The 17,131-nt window shown below is 32.1% G+C and overlaps 1 protein-coding gene across 2 annotated transcripts in view; it reads left to right on the forward strand.

Moving 5' to 3' along the window:
• The first annotated feature begins 7,202 nt into the window (after positions 1-7,202).
• The window catches only part of LOC105326741 (GTPase-activating Rap/Ran-GAP domain-like protein 3), a 122,979-nt gene continuing 113,050 nt past the window's right edge, over positions 7,203-17,131 (forward strand). The window contains exon 1 of one of the 2 annotated variants that reach the window (XM_066075975.1): positions 7,203-7,870. In XM_066075975.1, coding sequence (XP_065932047.1) covers positions 7,605-7,870 — 266 coding nt within the window. In that variant the 5' untranslated portion in view covers positions 7,203-7,604. The remainder of the gene's footprint in view (positions 7,871-17,131) is intronic. The other variant, XM_066075971.1, reaches the window with a different exon arrangement.

Below are 17,131 nucleotides of genomic sequence, written 5' to 3' on the forward strand. Positions count from 1 at the left end.
TGCCTTAATATAAACAATTACAATTTGAGACATGCAAATATTAAATCGAATTCTACATTAAAATTTAAAAATATTCAATTTAAAAATGAAATATGACGTTTCCAGCATGTCAAACGTAGATTATATAATAGTTGAGTCAGTGACTTGTTTTAAGCGATAAAATTATTATCATTCACACATTAACTACCGTGATCGCAAAAAGGCGCCATTTAAAAAAAGATCAATCCATATATAAACGATTTATTATAATTACGCCAATCTTTAAAATCAATATCCGTTTGTGTGTGTTAAGGGGTCAGGGGTAGTGAGTATTTTTTGCTTATTTCCACCTGTAATTTTTTACTTGTTCCGATAAATGTGGTGATAGGGTGGTAGTTCATTCAAAAAGATTTTCTATATTTTAATTAATGAAAAATGTCTGTTCTTAACAAAAAACAAAATCGGAGGGCTGCAAAATTGCTAACGACTTTACAGTAATCACTATACATGTTAGTTCAATTTCTTTTTTTTCCGTTCTTGTCATAAAAATATCATGTGTTGATGTGCAATATGTTGCGTGTCTTGCGATACTTCAGATCAAATGAGACAGTCTCATGTACCTTAAATTATTAAGAAGAGAATATGTTGGCAACGAAGAATGCATGAACAAAATACCTATCACATATTATTAAGCTTGAAATGTCTATGTAAGTTATGTTAACTGTGTGGTATACATGTTTTGAAAATTAAAACAAATACTTTAAAGAATTGCAACATTGTAACTGTTCCTCCTCCTTTTTCTGGCTTCTGCTAGCATGCAAAAATTGCTCTTTTCGCAAGTGAAATTATCAATTGCTTATACGATATAGCCATAGCACTTTGAGGTGGTGTTACGTGGGCGCTAGTGGCACTTGAAAATTGATGGTTCTTTCGCATTTTTGTCACGGCTCCAAAGAAATTTTATCGCCATCCGAAATTTAAAACTAATCGAACAGCGTCTGTTGCAAACAGACACATCCATAATTTTTCGACTGTGGGTTATATTTGCATGCTCAGTGTACATTAGGAAATGGTGTTCTTTGGTTTGATTACAGTGCTATAATAGATCATATTCTAATACATATGCACAACCGTGTGAAATGAAAAAATAATATTCCTTTGGAAAATATCATCGTCTACTTGGTGATTTTATATGTACATATAAAAGAACAATGGATCATTATGTTGCAACGATCTGATTGGATATGCAGAAATATGTTCACTTAAAACGGAATAGCAAGAGCGAGTATATTTACATGTAACTGATCATAAATATAGGAATAATTCTCAAAAGGTCAATTAACTTACAAATTATCTCATTTATGGTTTTTTGGTATCAATTCTCAAAACATCTAAAATAAAACTACAGTTGTAATAATTGCCTCTTTTTTGTCAATATATCGTTTCTTTGAAAAAAAAAAACAACAATTGCTACGTACCAATAATGCTGATTTCAGTAAACGATTCAAATGTTTCAAAACGCTATTCATAATATATTGTGGTTAGCATATATCGCCTTTTCAAAAGCTTAACATTTGATTCACGTATTTCAAAAAAAGGGAAATAATTAGAGAAAGTGTTTAATTGATAGAAACATAAAAGCAAAACAAACGAGTACATGTAGGTTAATGTAACACAAACAATATACAAATACCATTTTAAAGATTTTTTATCTATAAAGTAAAAACAGAACAAAATCTTGGATCTCTCTCTCTCTCTCATTAAATAGACTATGAGAAAAAAAGACACACTAATAAACACACTACTATACTTCTTAAAAAAAAAACCCATTAGACTTATTATATCCCCTCTCCGATGGAGAAGGTGGTATACTGTTTTACCCTTGTGTGTCTGTCTGTCCGTCCGCCCGGAACAACAATTTCTGTCGCATTTTTCTCAGTAACTACTAATCGCAGAAGCTTGAAAATTTAACACATTATTTGTTTAGGCATGTCATATCGTGGGATTCACTTTTGTACCAATCGGAAGTCAACTTCTTGTTTAAAAAATGACGACTTTGTTTATTTTTAGCCTAAATTTTCAAACAAATTTTCGTCAAAAATTTCTCAGTAACTATTTATTGCAGATGCTTGAAATTTTAACACATTATAATATTATTTGTTTAAGCATGCCATATTGTGGGATATATTTTTGTCAACTTCCTGTTAAATGACGACTTTGCTTAATTTGCATATTCACATCAAGGCGGGGGTTAATAAATACTAGTAAGCATTGGCTCACAGATATCTTGTTACCATTACCTTAAGAAGCTCATGGCAACGCCGAGGTTTTAATAGGATGGATATCGATTGCATTCAAACTCAAATGGACAATAAATAACGTTTTTTTGAATACAGGTTGCTAAATTGTAACTTTCTCGATTAAACAATATTACAATTAGAATATTAGATCGATAGATAAAGACACCCAGATACCTCAACTTTAAGTTTGGATAACGCATATTTTAGGTTTGGAAAATGTGTTTTTTGTTGAAAGAGATTCAATTATTCACCTTCATTACACTTAATTTAATATAATACTCTACAGCAAATCGTTATTTATTTGAAAATATCTTTGAAAGACTTTGTTATTTAGTAATAGAAAGGGGTGATCAGGTTTCCTTTCTCGCAGAAACTAAAGGCTCTTTCAAAACATCATATATTGAAATTCTTTTAATACTCCATATATCAGTTTTTTATCTCCGAGGTTAATATCGACGAATTTCTGTCCACTACTGCAATGAAGATGGGATGACAAATGAAACTTAACAACTATCAAAATATATTTCTTTGACATCTATGAGAAAAACAAATAGCACCTCTGCCAAACAACAAAGAACTGATGGTTTTGAAGGTTGTATAGAGCATTGTAACATGATATATTAACATGGATGACAAAAAAACATCATTATTCCGTTAGAATTCCCTATGTTAAACATAAAATGCAATTAATTTTACATAAGTAGTTTATTAAAGTAACAACATCGTTAGACTCTGGGTTCGAAATTGCAAATCTGATACTCCAACCCATTGCGCTATGCTGTTAGACATTATATTTGTGAATCGAAATTAAACTACACCTATTCACTGTGTATTTCGATAATAACGGTGTCCGAATCCTCCTCAACTGCAAATATATTTGGACAAAATTTTAAAAAAAAGGCCAACCAAACAAGCACAGGGGAGATACCAACCTATTGGTGAAGAACCTTACAACAGGCTATGACAAATGCAGAAAATATATTATGACTACGTTTTCTGAGGTACGCAATGAAACAAGAAAACATAGATTAACTTATAATATAGGCCTTTTCAAAGTCAATAGTGATTAGAAATAATAGAGTGTCGTTTGTTATATTAGTAAGTCTTCTTTTATTTAAGCCTTATAGACAAAAGATGATTTATATTTCGAGATATTTTTATTACACAAATTTATGAACATACAGCATAATTTCGAGACAGACTGATATAATCTTGATTAATTGGAATGAACTTTATGGGAATTGGCCTATTGAGATGAATATAAAATTTGGAAATGTTAAGAAAATAATATAAATCAAATATCAATGTTTTAAATGGTGTTTCCCTTTATAATTATTTCTTTTGAAGGCAACATTTGCCATATAAATGTCCGATTTACATGCATTATGTTCATTTTTTGCTTTGAGCGTATAATTAATATATATATATATATATATATATATATATATATATATATATATATATATATATATATATATATATATATATATATATATATATAATCTTTGATATCACATGGCGTGCTTTTCGTCAATAATAACAATTGGTCTTATTGCATGCCACAAGGTTATTACAATAACACATTTGACAGTCTGGGTTTGTTTGCGTCTCCCGGGAAATTTCATTACAGATCTGATAATAAGAGTCGTATAGAGAGCGTTCTAACGGATCTTTCTGCCTCTGACACGCTCACAAAACTGACTTCTTCGGTGCTTCATGCAGGTATATTATGACGATAGCTAGTATTGCAGAAAAAATACATAACACACGTAAGCTGAAAATAGAATATAAAGAAGTAGAGGAAAAGTACTTAGTGAACGTAAATATTCTAATATGTAGCCCAACCCAAATAATAAGGTAAACAAATAAGAATCTGAAAGTTTGAAAACCACACATAAACTAGACAACATTGAGATGGTGACCATCTCGAAGGGCCCCGATTAAATATTGACAACAAGATCAAAAAGATTTCTATACAATTTGGTTTGACATTGGTGTATAAATTTCCAGCTGGTACAGAACTTCTAATTCAATCTCATTACCCCTTACATACAGGTATTTTTGTTCAATCTGAGCAAGATTAAGCCAATGGGGAAATAATATATGGTCTAAAACTGATTAAAAAGCGATCCACCATGACCTTCAAATTTGTTCAAGGTCACTGCACATCATGACACCTCTGTAAAGTATTAGTCAAAAAGGGCTAGGTGGAGAGTATATACGCTCTCAAGAAAGGATTATTTTCGTGGTCTGTGATATGACCTCCACACTTGACGTACAAACATCATTCAAGCTAATTTTAATGATTAAGATACATAGAGCGCAACCCCCTACCGAGAGAGAGAGAGAGAGAGAGAAAGAGAGAGAGAGAACACCCGGTCCCTGTTTATAGGTGTGTAATTTCCCACTTAGATTTAAATTAAATGGTCTGACTATATGCAATACCTACATAAACTTTTTAACTATTTACTTTTTCATTTTATTCCTTTTTATTAAGTTCAAAATGTCCTATTGTTTATTTCCTCCCTACTCATAAACTTACTGTACAAGCATGCACAATTATCTTACAAATGGATCGATATGACAGTAAAGTATGGCACATGCTAGTGTATATTTATATAATCTCTATATAAAATAAAATTAAAAACAAATCATATGTCAATGAGGCAGGTATCGCAGTCTATACTGAAATAGCTAACTCAAATACACTCATTACAAATGTTTGATCCACCTCTAAATTTATCGCGGGAAATATAGCGCGAGAGCACTGTGACGTCATCCATGACTTTGTTCATCTTTGTTTACGTTTGTTTACTCAATGCGAAGGTATGGAAGCATGTAACACATCTTTTGAGTCTCGCCAAAGTATATGCGGTACTCAAAACATGTCTTCAAACTTTAAGACACCGTAAATTATGAGTTAAAAGTCGGCCATTTTTGGCATAGCACCACGGGTGGAAACATTAGAGAGCATTATGGAACGTAGACAAAAAATTTTGTTTGATGAACTGTAGGTTTAGCTCGTTCTTTTTCCCGCGCACACTGGTTCTTAGAGCTCGCTTCTCTCGCCGGCGCGCATTTTTCCGCCCCTTTGTCTGTCATAGTACTACGAGTCAAAATTTTAACGCTTAGTTCAATACATATAATCAATGATGTATAGTGGTGCGCAAGCGGACTTGCAGAATTACAAAAAATAAAAATAACATAAATGGCAATTGAAAAAAATTTTGGAACTAAAAAAAATCTATAACTATCACTTAAGTAATAAAAAACAAACTGTACTTTTAGCGTGATAGAAGAGATCAGTAACAGTACGCTTGAAAGATTTTAAAGTGCATTGAGATGCAGACATATTATTAGTTATTTTTTTTTTAAATTCAATCCAATATACCAATCTTAACCTTTCCCTGTTATAGCTATGAAATATCAATAACATCGGATAATTCCCACGATTTCAGAGTAGTCCTGAAATGTAATTGTACAATCCTACTGAGAGATTTCTTTGCAAAGCTTCGGAATTCGAAATAAAGCTGTTCCGTTTAACACGATATCATCTTTCTTTAAAAATTCATGTTTGTTGAAAGATAAGATGAACAAACTAGAATAAAAAGGGACAGTAAAATCGTATGTGAAAAGAATTTTTTGCACCATAAAATGTCAAGTTTAACACTAACCTTATTGTAAAAAAAAAGGTGTGACAAGAAATTATACAATAATGTACATAAGTTATATAGCGGATCCAGGGAAACAAAGACTTACACAACAGACATAACGAATGGAATTCTATTAAAACTATACACACTAAACAAAACTTCTACATTTTCACCTGAAAAATATAATGCTAGTAGTTCAAAATTCTGGGGAAAACATTTTGCAGCTATTATGTCTTCTCACCAAAAGATATATAAAATAAGACAACAGTGATTAAAATTAATTACCGTAACGAAACGTCAAACATAAAATTGCTATTTTTTTACGCATACTTAATGTAATTGGCAACTTTTTGTGATTGATATTAATCTTTAATATATGTCTCAAAAGATGAACACTCAAAATGATAATTGAAAAAGCAACTAGAGCCATTGAAATATTGGTTTCGGCATCGTTTCGAAGACAAATTGTACTCACTCTAATTTTGCCGTTTGTTTTGTCCTCGACATTGTTGCTAATACTGAGCAATAAGAAGGAAACCTTATTCTCATATAATTTTTCTCTTCTATAAGTGTAACGTCATTTAAATTAGCAACCTAGAGCAATCTAAAAGCAATGAGTGAAATTCAACCAAACCGGAAAGGTTTGTGATATTTAGCAAATGCCAAGGTCTTGGATCGCAATCTCAGGTCAAGATCAATGCATAGTTCATAACTACTTGGAAGTTAAGCGGAAATTAGTCACGGAAAAAACAAATAAATGTGTTTATCTCATATAGTAAATGATGTTTACTTGGTGAACACTTAGGACTTTGGTTAAGTGTAGATGAGCGAAGGTATTATAAAAAAAAACCTCCTAAAATACAAGAGGATGGGAGTATTGCTTTCATTTCTTATATTCACCTTAGTCAAGGCTATATTTTTTTTTTAAAAATTATTAATGATTTCTGTAGGTAGATTATTAAAAGATGAACTTATGCTATAACATACTTTTCATATGTTACACCATCATTGAAATATATCTTTCCTATAAATATTCAAAACTCGTGGGTATAAAGAACGTGACACCTCATATTGATAAAAAATATTAAAGTTTTTCAAATGGGTATTGGTATGTAAGTGATAATATCACATTATGACAGTAATCTAAACACTTAGTATTACTTTCATAATGATATCTTAGAAAATGATCTTGAATCTTTGATTTCAGACAGTAAATTTGAAAACTGGTCGTCAAGAAATTGTGATGGCCTGTAATCAACACCAATACAATGTTGAAGAATCATAATTAAAGAATGTCTCCAAGAATACCAACTGATAGCCATCTTGTGGAAAAAAGATTTCTTCGATTATGAAAAGTCCGTTTCTCCATCAGATTTATTTTGACTGACATGCTTGTATACATCGAAGAACTTGGTAATAAAAAATCAATTTTCTCTCGTACTATTGTACGGCAAACTGATTTGACAGTAAATAGGAAGACAGGACTGGAAACTTTGGAAGCCGCAAGCAAAACTATCTATCGCATTCACAGAGACGACTAACTTTCAAAATGAGTTCTTGATTATGTGTAGCGCTTATTGAATGCCCTTTGAAGGTTACGCGTTTTCAATGCTCTTCGGCGATGACTTAGTGAAATATAAAAGATGGAGAAAACAGCAAAAATCATCCGCTAATGAAAACCCATAGTGCAGAGTGTGATTCATTTGAAATTGGAAAAAAAAATTCTACCATGGAAAAAATAAAGGAAAAACTACATGTTCCCAAGGGAAATAATCCTCGATCTCCGGATGTTCGAAGACTTTCTGCAATTTTGAGGGATTCCATGTATCTAGCTTGGCCAGCCGCAAGTTTTTCAGAGGATAATTCAAGTGAAGCCAAGAAAAGGTTGTTTCGACAAAGTGCCACAATGGTCGGTGATGATGAAGATGAAGACTATGAGTAAGTATTTTATAATGCATCCCTTTGATAGATATTAATTTGAAATTGAATAGACTTTCAAAACTTTCAATCAGTGTTACTTTACATGTAACAGTTTTATTCAAACGCATTTATAATCAGCAAATGTATGCATTCTGATAAAAATTATGTTTTTCATTATTTATAAATTCCCTTCCCCGATATAAACTGAGGCAAATACATGTAAATGTACTTTAAAAAACTATGATTTTAGAAACCGGAGCAATTTAAATTGAGCACATTGTTTTAAGTTTTAAAATTATGACCAACGTAATTATGAAATCAGCAATCAAACAATCGCGTTATATATTATTCATGTGATAATGATAATTAGTTAAAATTATGATGAAAAACAAGCTGTAAATAATTAGAGTGACATGTACACGTACGCGTATACTTTTGACTCTTCAAAGTTACGACTTATTAATGTATGCAATCTCTGGGCCTTTCGATGTACTTAACAACTAAATTTAGTTTAATATTTGGCTTCCTATAAATATTTTCAAAAACCATTGAAAAATTCACACTATATGTCGATTAAATATGTATAAAATGTATCTTTTTTCATCGGGGGCGAGTTGTCATGATCTGGGGCGAGATGTCCAAATGTGGGGGCGAGTTGTCCAGCATTCCTAACAATAACTTCAGAAAATATTCCTTACGGTCAGACGACACGTTCCTCGGGCATTGTTTTTGTATCTCTTCGTAATAAAGAGTTCCAAAAAAATTAATATATATATATATATATATATATATATATATATATATATATATATATATATATATATATATATATATATTGAAACACAATAAAATCCACAGTGGTCGGCGAGTTATAGATAAAAATTAAATAAGAAAACACGAAAAACGTTCAATATAGCTCAAGCGCTTTCATTTTAAAATCTTCAGAAGCTATATAATGGTAACATAGTAACGTGACGTCAAAAAACTTGAACGTTGAACGGCAATGTCTATTATGACGTCATAGCTAGATTTAGCGGGAAAAAATATAATTTGCAACATAGTAGATAACATACAATTCAATACATTATTATTACAAACAGTTCAATTTGGATTTAAAAATACGGATGAAATGTTTTTCTTTTTCTCTTCTTTGTACATTACTGTCACTCAACAGTTTGTAAAATGGAAATATTTTAAACTGTTTATTGCCGCAAGTGTCCAAATGCTCACTTAACGGTATCTGTCGATATCCCGGGGTGTTTATGTGTTGTTTGTGTACACGCACACGGGCCCGAAGTGGATTGCTTGTTTTTTGACGTCACGTTACTGTGTTACCATTATATAGCTTCTGAAGATTTTAAAATGAAAGCGCTTAAGCTATATTGAACGTTTTTCGTGTTTTCTTATTTAATTTTTATCTATATATATATATATATATATATATATATATATATATATATATATAAGTGATTAAAATTTATTTGTATATGGACATATGCTTAGATGACTGAGTGGTTAGGGCCGTGGTCACTTACTGTCAGGAGTGTAGGTTCTAGAGGTCGTGAGTTCAAAGCCCGGCATCGGCCGAGATAGAGTTCCAATAAAGTGAATTTCGCTGTGCTGTATATTTCTTTATTTTAATATCAGCAATTCAAGTTTATTTTCAAGATTATATAGGAAATATTAGTAGTAGTAAACCATTAACAAATTCCTGGAAAAAGTTATATAAAATTGATGAACGTGTCGTTTGACCCTAACATTTAAAGTCTTTCAGTTAAGTTCAGATATTATTTGAACTTGACTGGCAGACTTCAAATGTTTTAGTCTATGACGGATAAGAATAACATGCACATACACTGTATGTTTAATTCTTGGAAGTAAAAGGGACCTAGACACTATTAGAGATGAAAAAAATTATATTTAATTTTTTGGAATCAAATGATTTATTTGTATATTTTGAATGATTCACAAAAATTTCAAAGCTGAAAATCAAGTTACAAGCGAGATATTGTGGAAAGAAGTCAGTGTTATGTAAACAAAGCTCGAGTCTTATATTTGTTTACATATAATGTAAAAAAAATTATCATTTCTTTAACAAAGTAACTTGTGGCAACAAGATTAACTGATTTTTTTTATACCCCCGCTCCGAAGTAGAGGGGGTATACTGTTTTACCCTTGTGTGTCTGTCTGTCCGTCCGTAACAAAAATTTCTGTCGCATTTATCTCAGCAACTATTTATCGCAGATGCTTGAAATTTTTCCACAGTGTTTGTTAAGGCATGCCATATCGTGGGATATATTTTTGTTTCAATCGGACGTCAACTTCCTGTTGAATGACGACTTTACTTATTTTTTAACCAAAATTTTCAAACAAATTTTCGTCAAAGATTTCTCAGCAACTATTTATCGCAGATGCTTGAAATTTTTACACAATATTTGTATAGGCATGCCATATCGTGGGATATATTTTTGTACCAATCAGACGTCAACTTCCTGTTAAATGACGACTTTGTTTATCTAAAGCAAAAATTGTCATACAAATTTTTGTCAAAGAATTCTCAGCAACTGTTTATCGCAGATGCTTGAAATTTTTACACAGTATTTGTATAGGCATGCTATATCGTGGGATACATTTTTGTACCAATCGGACGCTAACTTCCTGTTAAATGAGTACTTTGTTTATTTTTAGCCAAAATTTTCAAACAAATTTCCGTCAAAGATTTCTCAGCAACTATTTATCGCAGATGCTTGAAATTTTAACACACTATTTGTTTAGGCATGCCATATTGTGGGATATATTTCTGTACCAATCGGATGCCAGCTATCTGTTAAATGTCGACTTTGCTTATTTTGCATATTCACATCAGAGTGGGGTATCACTAGTGAGCATTGGCTCACAGATATCTTGATGTTCGTACAAATACTTTTTCAACAACAAGAAGCAACGTTAGAGTGAAACTCATACCAATGCAATGCATATGTAAACAATAACAAGACTCGAGTTTGGTTTACAAAACAAAGACCTATGTAACTTGTTTGTAACTCTATATTTGACTTTCAAATTTTGACTCATCATTAAAAACATCCATATTATCCATTATAGATAATAAATATTTTTGAAAAAATTGAGCTCATATCGTGTTCAAGTGCCTTTAAATGTTCCGCCGCAATCTTATAAAATGGTATAAGATTAGTAAAAGAAGGAAAAAAAGAAACAATTGCATGAATTCAGTAAAATGCCTGCCACTGCGAAATCACTATATTATGATATAGTGATTAGATTTACTTTAAGGGATACTGGTCGTCCGTCAATAATTGAGTTTGCATACCATGGAGGGAGACCTACAGAAGGTGAATGGTAACAATCTCTGAATCTTACAAAAAGAAATGTTTTTTTCATGTTACCAGTTAACCAAATTAGGCTTTCGCGAAACCATTTACCAATCTTACAAGAATATTGGGATGAAGTAGCAGATATTAGCAATAAAGGACCCTGTAAGTGGTGATTATATAGTGCAGGGATGGTCTTCTACACTTTGCAGATATTGTAGATAAGGAGGTAAGGAGGTTGTAAATCAACTTCCGAGACATTCTTAACAATCACGAAGAAAATCACTGTGTTGAAATAATCAAATGTATATATTTCTGTATGCAAGAAACTTTGTGATGAAAACGATATATTTCTATGACGTCATGGCTTGACTGTCGATCAAATAAATAACGGCCTCGGGCGACATAACACTCCAGGGCTTCCCTGTCACCTAGGGGCAAATATTCTTGAATGTCATCCCCAAAGCCATGTATATTATATGACTACAATATAGATTTTAACTATCTGACTGTTTGACCCTTTTAATGTAAATACATATGCGAGGACAATAATGCATACACTGTTAGTTCATACATTGGTCACAGATTTATACACATTTAAAGCAGTTGGGTATATCAGCGTTTGACTTCCAAATCAATAGACCTTCCATTGAAAACAGTTTTTATAACACTGCCCATTGACGAAAACACTGTATGGATGTGTTCTCATCTCTTTCCTCTTTCATAGACATTTGCCCTCAACATCAGGATTGTTCTAGCATTTCATCTGTTTGGTCTCTTGTGTCTAGAATCTAAATCAATTCCGATAATAAGCTAACCTCGGGGACACTTCGCCTCACTTGGATTTTCAGATTTCGACGTTCTGTCAACACTTCTTATTGGAAGTCGAACAGAAATTGATGTTCATCACGTAATGCAATTTATAATTTTCCAAATGGCGAAAGATGGCAAAGCTGTTTTAATTCAGTTTTACATTTCTTAAATTGTCTAACATACAAGGAATATTTTTACTTGATTGTTACTCTTTATAATTTATCTTATTCTTTTTTCATGGGCTGCTTCTAATTTTTTTCATCTAGTTTTTAATATGACAGAAGTAAAATATAATCTTGTTTATAGCGTTCATATACGAAAATCTGACATCCTAGATATTAAGACAAATAGAAAAACATCCTTCGATTTTCTTGTTAAAAGGAACTGAGCAGATAGGATTATCAGGATGATATCTTTTCACTCCTGAATTACCGCCAAAATTGAAACGCTAAGATCCGTGAAATTAAAAAAGAGTAATTTCTTTTGATATGTAACAAATTATATGAATGTTTTATATACATTGGGTGGTTTCATCAGTGGAAATAAACAAATCATATCATTTTGACCACGGTTGTCAGTGGCGATGAAACTCTTTAACAAAAATATACATTACGAGGGAATATGAAGAAAGCGTATCACCAATGAATGAAAGTATCGATGTTCTCTTAAACGTCGTATGCGTGTAGAGCCTCACGAAATATATTGATCTATAAGTTTTGCACCATTCCTATATAAAACTATTTAGGAGTAGAACTTTTCCAAGGGAATTATTATCACAACTATCAAAATAAACAAAACAAAGTATTCATACAAGGTGACTTGCAAAAGATATTAATTAAAATGATATGCATAATTTACATTTTACTGTACTACACTTAATATACATTTATGTAGATACATTTTTATTTGCTCTTTTGCAAGTTCGTTATAAAAATTTAAACAAGCATTCTGAGAGTATTGCATAAGCAATACAGGTCCCCTACCGGTTTGTGGAAATTGTGAAAACAATGCAATGTTATGCAGAATATCGAACCCGAACATTAAAAAATTGGAATATAAAAAATTAATTTTCTCGAAAATATGTCAACCAGACGCTACAAAAGTGTAAACTTGTTCTAGTTTGACATTTTGAAGCTGTTCAGCAAATTTCATATTATTTAAGCCTTAAACGCATATAGAAAAAAAGTGTGGAAAACTGAAGTGGGACAGACAGACAGACGGACTGACGGACACAGAGGAAAGCTACAGTCCCCTCCGGTGAAAACCGGTAGGGGACTAATAACACAAGATAAAATGTACAATGAGCTTTAAGTGTATAGTCACTAAAAGCACATTATGTTATGAAAGCAGTTTCTTGACAACTGCAATAACATCTTATTCCAAAATATTGCACCTTACCTTATAAGTCCCCTACCGGTTTTCACCGGAGGGGACTATAGCTTTCCTCTGCGTCCGTCGGTCCTTCTGTCTGTCTCACTTTAGTTCTCCACACTTTTTTTCTTAATGCGTTTGAGGAATAAAATGAATATGAAATTTAAATATAAATATTATATTTTATATATATTATATATGAAATTTGCTGAACAGCTTCAAAATGTCAAACTACAGATCAGGTTTACACTTTTGTAGCGTCTGGTTGACATATTTTCGAGAAAATTAATTTTTTATATTCCAATTTTTCAATGTTCGGGTTCGATATGCATTGTTTTCACAATTTCCACAAACCGGAAGGGGACGTGTATTGCTTTGCAATACTCTCAGAATGCTTGTTGATTTTACTTTGATGAACATCCATAAGCCCTTAAAGATACGTTACAGCTTTTTAAACCCATTTTACGGAATCCAAACACTTATTAGAGCTTATTAACCGGGTTTTCCATAGGAAAAAAATCGACTACTGAACGCTTTAGAGTATCCCTATAGTACTGATAACCCCTCCTACAGTTTTTAAGATATGACGTTGTTGTTTCGTAATTTAACTGTACATATATCAGAAATGTGCATATTACTTAAATTTTGATTTTTTTGATTTTTTGATAATTTGTGGAAAAAAACAGCGTTGAAATTAAGTCATTTTGTCGCAAGATGCTGAAAATAGATTACCCCCTTTTGTACGAATAATCATTCTACAGTTTTCATGACAGGAAGTTGTCGTTTTGCAGAACATTTGTATATATATATCAGAGATGTGCATTTTACTTAGATATTGATTTTTGATAATTTATTAAAATAATTACCAGCTGTTAACTTAGTAATGTTATTGCCAATATTATGCACATACAGTACCCCCATTCAGGGTTTGGGTCAATTACTTTGAAATGTAATTAATTACTTTCAAATACTGTGATCTCATTAATATTCAAGGGTTTCAATTTTCGTGGATAAAGTGAAAATTACAGTTTCAAGGATACGTAAATTCGTGGTCAATTACCCTAACAATACAAATTATTAGTAGAAATTGCACTTCAATGTATATTCAATTTCATGGATAAACTTAATAACGAAATCCACGAAAATTAGTATTCAACGAATATTGATGAAACCACAGTACATCATTAATTTTGTCAATTACTTGCAATTACAAATATATTGATTTTTTCAAATGTAATTAATTACTTTCAATTACTTTGACAAAATAATGTAATTAAATACATTTCAATTACTTTTAATATCTTAAGAATAAATACATTCGTAAACAGCATTGAGACACACAAAACTCTTTTATGGTAATGTCTTTATAGGTTTGCATTCATTTTAATGATTATTGATAGATTTTGCTTTGAAATTTATATAAACATTATAATGGGTACTAAATCCAGTGTCATTGGCTTCATTTTTGTTTCTTAACAAGATTTGTTATGCTAAATTTTTATTCAATAAACTTTTTCTTTGGTATGAGAGGGCTTCAGGCCTGAACAAATTAGACCTTTTCTAGAGTATCATGTTGTATAAACACATCGAACATAATGAGAAACTTAATAGTGTAAAACACAAAGCCCATTTAAAACAGGTATACAACCTAAACATCATTATTAAATTTCTGTCTCTAATTCTCCTGTTAACTTTATATAGCTGTACATGCATATAATTGTTTACATTTACTTGTACTGATAAAAAGTACTGCTTAAAGCTTAAAGTTAATGAAGAACTGAACTGAATATGACACCTTTTTAAACTTTTAACTTGAAAAAAAGTAATTGAAATGTAATGGAAAATACATGATATTTTGGGGGATGTATTTAAATACATTCAATTACTTGTAATTGAAGGGAGACTCAAATACAAATAACTTCCAATTGCTTTGAACAATGTAATTAATTACACTCAATCACAAATACTTCTTTCAATTGCCCCATTCCTGTCCCCATTTTCCTGGATAGATATTGTTTATCAATTCAGGGTTGCCAAATGGAATATGAATACTGTTCACACATAAGAAAACCTGGTGTGCTGTCAACTTTTCTCCTGTTATTTGCATAACGTGATTTTGAATGTTAACAGTATTCTATGGATATAAGGTAATGTATAAACAAAATGTATAGAGCTGTTTACAATTTTCTACTCTACTCTATAGCATGAAGAGGCCCAAAGGCCTCAGTACCATCACCCGCAGATGGACCTGTCAGGGAGTTTCACAACTGCATTTTGTAGCTTCGTTTTAGAGTCTTAAAGGCTTAACTTAAGACTCACACCTTTTAATGTAACTCCCGCTTTTGTTATTTGATGTTTACCAAAGGCAATGTGCTACTTGAGTGACTCAAATGACTTCAAAAATACGTGTTGTCACCCCCCACCTCCTTTCCCAAGAAAGCTTGAACCCATGCATCATGGGCAGTGAAATTCATCATTTAAGAAGAGGACATTGAGGACTTCATAACAATGTATTTAGTTTATCTTCAATGGCTGTAAAAAAAATAAACAGAGGAACATATTATAAATGTTAATACATTTTCACTATGTGGCCATATTAGCCTTACCCTAAGCCAGAATGATAAATTTCAAAATTTACGAAGAAGACTTTACGGAAATCATAACCAAGCTTCAGTTTAAGTTTAATTCCAGTGGGAATAAAAAAGATTTTCTACGATCGATAGAATACATTTTAATTATATAATTAAATACATTATAGCCATATTGACCCCGCCTAACGGCCTGAAGCCCTTACCCAGAAGCCATGACTATAACAATTTTAGAAGAGGGTTTTATGGACACACATGTACTAATCATGCATTCAGTTTTTTCGCTGACGTTCCACAAATAGGATAATGTCTTAATCTCAGTCTCTACCGCATTCGAGGCGAGAAAGGGCATATCATCTTCCTCGGACTCATCTAAAAGGGGAAGGATCTACACACGTCTATAGCAGTTAACAATCGTTCACAATTTACACTGTCCAACCCTGTTTACCATGAGAAAAGTCTCTCGGGGCTTGATGCACACTAGTTAAAATAAGCCGCTCTTCTTCGTATACGTTAATCAGACTCATGCTTCAATAAACAGGTCTTATATAGTTTGATAGCGTTATTTCTTACAAATCAAATGCTCGTTTGTCTTTTTCATGCTAACTTATAGTTGAACACTGCTCGTAAATAGGCAATGTTAGTCTTGTTTCTCTTTCATTAACCCTTCAACTCCTGCATAAGCCGCAGACCTCTTAACAGTTTAAAGTATTTTGCTTTAGAAGTTTCACCTATGTGGGTGTACATCTTGTCTCGTTGTGTTACTCCGTCGGGATGAAGTCATCAAATTTTACGCAGTTTTTCAAGACCTGAGAATAAACAATGCACTATTTACAAACAGAATTTGCACACAGAAAAATAAATGCATAAAACTCAAATAATACTACACGTCGGCCGCAAGTGTCAGGTGTACAATCGGATGAAATAAAATCGAAGGGTTTATATGCCTGTGTGGCGGTGCCTATTTAAGAGGAGCTTTCAGTTTCCCCAAAACTGTGTATAACATCGGTCCGATTTCCTATTCTTCTATGAATCCTGCAAACAATACTAACACTAATTTAGTATTCACATATGGACGATGACTTTGTTCACTACATGAACATAAGGCACTTCGGGTTTTTCGGTTCATCAGTGATAGAGAAACATATCCGAACTACCAACTAAGATTTTTACGGCAG

Source organism: Magallana gigas, chromosome 2 (assembly GCF_963853765.1).
Source record: "Magallana gigas chromosome 2, xbMagGiga1.1, whole genome shotgun sequence".
Classification (NCBI taxonomy): domain Eukaryota; kingdom Metazoa; phylum Mollusca; class Bivalvia; order Ostreida; family Ostreidae; genus Magallana; species Magallana gigas.